Source organism: Trichechus manatus, unplaced genomic scaffold (genome assembly GCF_000243295.1).
Source record: "Trichechus manatus latirostris isolate Lorelei unplaced genomic scaffold, TriManLat1.0 scaffold00182, whole genome shotgun sequence".
Classification (NCBI taxonomy): Eukaryota; Metazoa; Chordata; class Mammalia; order Sirenia; family Trichechidae; genus Trichechus; species Trichechus manatus.
Window position 1 is genome coordinate 3,276,904 of NW_004444118.1, and position 7,967 is coordinate 3,284,870.

A 7,967-nucleotide genomic window follows, 5' to 3' on the forward strand; every position below is an offset into this window, starting at 1 on the left:
AGTTCATACCGGTCTAGGGTGAGCCCTAAATCCAATATGATTGGTGTTTTTATAAGAAGAGATAACACAGAAGACAGATACACAGGGAAGACAACCATATGAAGACAGAGACAGAGATTGCAGGGATGTAGCTGCAAGCCAAGGAACACCAAGAATTTCCAGCCCCAGAAGCTAGGAAGAGGCAAGGAAGGATTCTTCCCTAAGGCCTTCAGAGACAGCGTGGCCCTGCTGGCATCTTGATTTTGGGCTTTAGCTTCCATAACTGTGAGAGAATAAGTTTCTATTATTTTAAACCACCCAGCTTTTGGTACTTTGTTACAGCAGCCCTAGAAATCAATGTTGGTGTTGGCGTTGTTGTTGTTAGGTGCCACTGAGTAGATTCTGACTCATGGCGGCCCTATACAGCAGAGTAGAACTGCCCCCCAGGGTTTCCCAGGCTGTAATCTTTACAGAAGTAGACTGCCACATCTTTCTCCCGCACAGCGGCTGGTGGGTTCAAACTGCTGACCTCTTATCCATTGCACCACTAGGGCTCCTTTAGAAAACAATACATACATGCTCCAAAACTTTGTGACTTAAAAAAACAATAATTTTATTATTTCTCACAATTCTGTTCATTGATCACGGCTCAGTTTGATGGTTCATCACTTTAATCTCACTCTATAACACAAATCTTACATAAAATCTGTTACACACAATTTTGACATAATGCTGGAGGAGAAATTAAAAATAGAGGCTTTGAAATGCATTCATTAAATGCAAGGTAGAGGGAAGCAAGGAGCTAGCACTGACTGATATCACCATTCTCCAATGCACTCCAGTTCAAGCACATCTTCTGTCAGTCAAAGATATTTAGAAAAATGACACTTTTTGCCCATCTCTGACATCCACGTTATTGAAATAATAGTGAGAAAATTTCAGTTAAAATAAAGTGAAATTCCCCCAGAAATGTTGTGTAAGTTGCTCTCTGAGAGTTACACTGGTAAATTCTACAAATAATGGGTAAGATCAGACCTCTATAAAAATAACTATCATCCAATATACTTAGGGGGAAAGTGTCAAATGAAAGACTCAGTTGCATCAAGATGATCAGGGCATAATCTCGGGAGGTCATATTAGGAACTGTATATAGGCATACAAGTATAGCTGTGGATGAGACCAGCTTTATCTTAGTCATCATCACTGGACTAAGGCAATGAATTATAGGCTTTATTGTACATATATTTCATATTTTAGGAGAAAGAAAATGATGAGTAAGAACTTTAGTAAGAAGGGGAACAAAAACAAACCAAGGGCCATTTTGAGTAGGAATCCATGCACGTAAACTATAACAATGAACCAAAGAAAAGAATTACCAGAATATCGGAAAAATGTAATCCTATAGATCAGCTCATCAGCAGTGACCTCTAGCTCTCTAATTCTAAATCTCTAATGTTCAATCTCTAATTTCCCTTTGTCTGCACCTGATGTTAAATGCCAAGACTGAATACAGAATGTTAAGAAGCCCAAACAGTCTGCTGGGTCAAAGCTGGAACGTACCTTAAACTGATGTGTATTGTATGCCTACTGTTACATAATATGCTTTTAGTTAAAAGCAATAAATCTGTGTGAGAGAAATTAAAAGTAATGACTGGAATTTTTTTGCTTTTGACCAGTCCGTAAAAAGAGAAAGCAAGTCAAGAGGAGGAACCACATCAAGTTATATCAGTACCTAATGACATCAGTATCTAATCTGTTAGTAGTCAGACAGAAATTAGGAAAGGAAGCTCATGCTCCCTCCATGGAAAATGCTCAATAAATGTATATTTTATGGATGAATGAATGTGTGAACTGATTCTATCATAAATGGAATAGGTGACAGCCTACTGAAAAATTCTATGGACATCCCTTACACAAGATTTACTTATACATGAACAAAAAGAGAAAATTAGCTATTCCTTTCATGGTAGACGTCAATCCACCACATGTTCACAGAGAATGTTACATTCATAAGTAGATCTTCATCATCTTGCAAATTGACTTTTGAGGTACATCACAAGAGGCATCATTCCAGCCCCAGTTTCCTTGGCGAAAATTTATGAAAACACAATGCTCTTTATAATTACTGGGTTCATAAGGATGCCAGAATCTGAAAGAGAGAAAAAAGATGAGGCTGTATCTTCAAACTATGCTTTGAATGGCTTAGAGACTGAGGGAGCTGGGGTTGAAGAGTGTGAAGTTCAGGTCAGATACATCCAATCCTACATTTAAAATGCCTTTATTCACTTGTCTGGTAAATATTGTTTTCTACTGGAAAACAATGACATTTGTCTTTCAATCTGTCAAGCTTAGATAAAAAATTCATGCATCGCTTTTCTACATTAAGTACTGGCACGATACAGGATGTAGGAAAAGTCAATTTAATGCACATTATTAAATAATTACACACATAAGTAGAATCTTGAAGAAATGGTTAAAATTACAGATAAATATTAAGTGTGATTCCTCATAAGACAATGGGTTTAATAGAAGATGTTGCCTTCTTTTGTAAAACCCTCAAGTTTAAGCAGCTTCTCCTCTGTCTGTCTCTCTGACATTTCCCTTGAAAATTGTGCCCACGAACCTGGTATTCTGCCACCTTAAGCAACTCAGGACACATTAAATATCCTCCCATCAGCTATCCCAGAGGCTCTCGTCTACTTGTTCATCTGTCTCTCCTGTTCCCATGGGACTACCAGTCCCATGAAAACCAAAACCAAACCCATTGCCACTGAGTCAATTCCAACTCATAGCGATCCTATAGCACAGAGTAGAACTGCCCCAGACAGTTTCTAAAGAGTGGCTGGTGGATTCATACTGCTGACCTTTTGGTTAGCAGCCATGTTCTTAACCACCACCCATCTAGGGCTCCGCCAATCCCCTAGGGCTTCCTTAAATGATGAAAAGATTTCCCCCTGCTCACAAGTATCAATACAGTTTGTTCTTTATGCACTGCTTTTGAAGTCTGGAGAACTAGTTAAGATGTCTGGATCTGCTACTCACTCCCTGTTACCTTGGGCAAGTAACGTAATTTCCCTGAATCTCAGGTTTCCTATCCAAAAAACGAGGATTGAGTACTATCCACATGTATTTCACGCAATTGTATGAGGATCAAAGGTGGTAATAATGCATTCTGAAGTATATTAAAGTTCTTTAAAAACTATAAAAATAGGAGTTATAATAAGATTATCACAATTTAGTATTTTTGCTTTAGGACAAATATTTAACCTTATTCATTAATTATGATCTTAAATAACATGGATTTTTTTTCCTTTTATTTAAGGATATAAATGTGGTTAAAAGCACAAGTTTCAGTGTCAAATAAACATAGGCTTAAAAAGAATAAAGTAGTTTTTGTTGTTGTTGTTGTTTAGTAGCTGAGAGCTGGAATGGCCCAGTATGGCTCAGGATTCAGGATTCTTTTACTGAATGCTATACTCACGTGACACTTCTGTTGTATGGTGACTGATCTACCCGTTGCCACTGGTGCATCCCTTCTGGGTCTGACAGCCCCACATAGTAAGCAGAATTTCTATTCAGCTTCTGGATTATTAATAGCTGAGAGACGAAAAGAAAGGACTCAAAGATAGTAGAGTACTTAGGTTGTACTGAGTTCTTTATGGTCTTACAGAAAAGAGAAGAAAGGAACAGGAACCAGGGAAAGCCACATGGCCCCTGATCGTGATCACAGAACTTCTGGGCTAAGCAGGGCAGGATCAAATACATCACTTACAAATGCATGAGAGTTCTAACCATGATCAGACTGAATTCTAATCTCATACCCACTTCCCTTCTTTTCTTATCTAAGAAACGGTATTCTTCAAAGTTGTGCATGAGACAAAGTTCACAAATTTAATAATTTTTTCTTTCATAACTTCAGAGTTGCTTTAACTTCATTTCTGATTGTTGATTGTGATTCTCAAGATTCACCTTTATTTCTCTATTCCACTTAATAGTCCTTCTTTGTTAAGCAGTGAATGATGTATAAAACATTTACATGTTGAAAGAACAAGCTGATATGTCAGACTGAAATTTTCTCATCCTTCCAATCAGCTCCCACATGTTATATTTTAAATGCATCAATTTTTTTTTTTAGTAGGTGGGAGATTTTGTTAATGCGGGAAGAAGGTATAGAATGTAAAGGCTTAGGAGACTCTCCTGTTTACTTTCCTAAAAGCTTTCTCCCACAGCAACAACATCCCAGAATAATAAGACCTCTTCTCAGCCAACAGAGATGAACAAACTGCAGGCAGGGCTTCTGCTTCATGGTCTATTAGAAAGTACCTGCTCCTCCTTGGCGTTGATCACCAGCAGAAGAGCTTGCATCCCAGTGCAGTTCTTCTTACTCTCAGTCCAAGTTTTTGCTTCAGAAGAAATAAAGTAGCAGCTGGTATTAGATATCATCCAATTCTCTGGGCAGCAGCCCCAACTTTTCCCTGTATTGGGAAGAGGGACATACAAGTGCAATGTAAATGAAGTAATTTTTAAAGTGTTCATAGTATTAAAATAAATTACAAAGGAGACTTCTGCTTTTGGGAAGATGGAGTAGACATACTTTTCCCTATTCCTCTCACTAAATACAACTAAACATCCTTGACATTAAATATAAAACAAACATAAGGAGACTCTAAAAGATGGCAGACTTGCTAGGGACCTTGGGACCCACAGAATGACACAGTAGTGAGTTCCCAGGGTTTCTCTTTGCCCCATAATCCCAGACTTGGAATTGAAGATGTGGTGATCCAGAAACATCAACAGGAGCAGACCAAAAAATGGGGGCCCAACAAAAGCCTTCTTACTTTATTCAAAGAACCAGGAAAGGGGCAGCCTAGCAAGACATAAAACTTTTAGACAATAATCAGTTTATTAGCACCAAAGACCATGGGGGGATGAGGGGGTGTGGAAATCTGTAGCCTCCATTCAATCAAAGAATAAATGTGTAGACAGACTTCCACCCTTGCAAGGTTGTAATAAGGTGCCACCACACCTCCACCAGGGTGGTCTCAGAGAAGGTCAAGTAGGGAGTGGGACTTTTAATTCCATACTCCGTTAGGAGACCTCCCCACCCTGCGATGTCAGTAGAGATCATGTAGGGAGCCTGGACTTCCACTCCAACCTGGCAGTAATGAGGCACACCTCCAGCTTCTCACTGCGTTGGTGTCAAAGAAGGCCTAGTGAAGAGTCAGGACTTTTGCCATGCCCAGTGGTAAAGAGAACACCCTCCATGAGTATCTGTGGAGAACACATGGAGAGCAGAACTCCCACTTCCACCCAGCACTAACAAGGATCCCTCACTCTTCAGGTATCAACACAGGCTGAGTAGGGAACCTGAAAGTCTTCCTCTATCTGGCAGCAACAAGGTGGAGTCCCTTTATCCCTGTCAGAGTGGTATCAGAAAAAGTCAGCTAAAAAAGACTGTTTAAAAAGATTTAGAGTCAGGAGGCGGGGCCAAGATGGTGGAGTAGTCAGACGCTTCTGGTGGACCATCTTACAACAAAGACCCAAAAAAACAAGCGATTCAATTATATATGGCAATCTGGGAGCCCTGAACATCAAAGGCAGACTGAGTGGCAGGGGGAGGGAGATAGTTCAGAAGCAGCGAGGAGTTGCCAGACCTGACCTGGCAGGAGCCTGAGCCCTTCAGGCCTGCTCAGCTCAAGGGTGAGCGGTGAGGCAGGCAGGCAGCTGAGCTCAGGAGGTGTGTTTTCGGCACTGGGAGAGAACCACACCAGAGTCTACAAGGCCGCGCAGAACCAGTGAGAAGCTGCCCTCCACAAAAGATAAGTACTTGTGTACAGCTTACCGCGCAGATCAAAAACACCCCCCCTTGGGGAAAAACCTCTCTCCCATTTACCTCCCCACTTCTCACTCTGAACTCGGCTTCAGCAATTGCCGAGTCCCCTGGGCCAGAAGAAAGACCAGTCACACACCCGGAGCCATTCTCCCTGCCTTGGAGAGTGAACAAATTAACAAACAGGGGAAAAAATAGACTGCTGGCTCCCCTAAGCCAGGAACCCAGGATAGGCACAGCTCCTTTGCCTACACACAGGCATAAGGGATCCACAGACTTTGAGTAGCTTTCCCCCTGCATAGACTTGTGTGGGCCCATCTCAACAGTGTAGCCCCTCATTACCACAGTACAACAGGGGATATACCGGAACTCTAACTTCCACTGTTTCAGCTGTGAAGTTGCAGATTCTTGACATTTTTCCACTGCTCTGCCCATTAAGCAGGGTCTTCACCTATCCACATCAGGGACCTGAGGACTAGTGGCTCCACCCACACCACCTAGCCACCTTCAAGAGGGGCACATGAATAAGAGGTATCCTCCAGTCCTTACAGCCAACAGCTTTAGGTGCTCATAGTCCAGCTGCAAAACCTACCCACCTGCGTGCTGTAGGAAACAGGGACACGCCTTCCTTCTGGACACGGGGGCAGCTGTCAGCCCCCTGCCTTCCTCAGAGTGTGTCCCCCTGCTGCAGCCAGATGCCTGTGACTACACCAATCACCCATGCCTGTCTAGGACTGTAGGTGAGAGCCTACACCACACACTTGGTGGCTATCTATCTGGGCACCTGAGCTGAATCCATACAGGAGGAGTGGGTGGACTCCAGAGCTCACATACCTAGTAACAGACCTAACCACCTGGTGACAGGACATTAGAGCCTCAAAGGTGCCAATAATCAAACTAGCTCATACGAGCAGCTTATTTGGGCATATCAAAACAAAACAAGAAGCTAGGACACAGTAATCAAACATAAAATAAATAAATATAATAACTTACTGATGGCTCGGAGACAACAGTCTATATCAAATCACATAAAGAGGCAATCCATGATGACTTCAGCAAGCTCACAAAATAAAGAATCTAGAAATTTTCTAGAGGAGGAAAATTTCTTGGAATTACCAGAGGTAGAATACAAAAGATTAATATACAGAACTATTCAAGAAATGAGGAAGGAAATTAAGCAAAAAGCAGAACACGCAATACAGGAAATTAAAAAGATTAGAGAAGAGCATAATGACAGATTTAACAGGCTGCAAGAATCCATAGAGAGACAGCAATCAGAAATCCAGAAGATTAACAATAAAATGTCAGAATTAGACAGAAAGTCATAGAAGAATTGAGGCAATGGAAGTCCGAATTAGTGAGATTGAAGATAAAGCACTTGACACCAACTTATTTGAGAAAAAAACAGATAAAAGGATTTAAAAAAATGGAGAAACCCTAAGAATTATGTGGGACTCTATCAACAGGAATAACCTATGAGTGACTGGAGTACCAGAATGGGGGGATAACAGAAAATACACAGAGAATTCTTGAAGATTTGTTGGCAGAAAACTTCCCTGATATCATGAAAGATGACAAAATATCTATCCAAGATGCTCATCGAACCTCACATAAGGTAGATCCCAAAAGAAAGTCACCATAACGTATTATAATCAAACTTGCCAAAACCAAAGATAAAGAGAGAATTTTAAGAGTGGCTATGGATAAACAAAAAGTCATCTACAAAGGAGAGTCAATAAGCTTGGACTACTCAGCAGAAACCATGCAGGCAAGAAGGCAACGGGATGACATATATAAAGCCCTGAAGGAAAAAAACTACCAGCCAAGAATTGACTCTCAAATATGATGGCAAAATTAGGGCATTTCCAAATAAACAGAAGTTTAGGGAATTTGCAAAAACCAAACAAAAATTACAAAAAATACTAAAGGGAGTCCTCCAGTTAGAAAATCAGTAACATCAGATAACGGTCCAAGACTAGAACCCAGGACAGAGCAACCAGATATCAACCCAGATAGGGAAGTCACAAAAATAAACCAAAGCTAAAACACTGAAAATAGGGAAACAGATGTCAATATGTAAAAGATGACAACATTAAAACAAAAAAGAGGGACTTAAAAATATAGACATAGATTTTTCATATGGAGAGGAAGTCAAGGC

At 40.8% G+C, this 7,967-nt stretch overlaps 1 protein-coding gene across 1 annotated transcript in view; it reads right to left on the reverse strand.

Moving 5' to 3' along the window:
• Positions 1 to 490: 490 nt before the first annotated feature.
• LOC101346433 (C-type lectin domain family 4 member A-like) overlaps positions 491 to 7,967 on the reverse strand; it is a 43,291-nt gene continuing 35,814 nt past the window's right edge. Inside the window, exons 5-7 of the mRNA XM_023741478.1 lie at positions 4,303 to 4,454; positions 3,461 to 3,576; positions 491 to 2,128 (exon numbers count right to left, since the gene is read on the reverse strand). Coding sequence (XP_023597246.1) covers positions 1,987 to 2,128; positions 3,461 to 3,576; positions 4,303 to 4,454 — 410 coding nt within the window. The 3' untranslated portion in view covers positions 491 to 1,986. The remainder of the gene's footprint in view (positions 2,129 to 3,460; positions 3,577 to 4,302; positions 4,455 to 7,967) is intronic.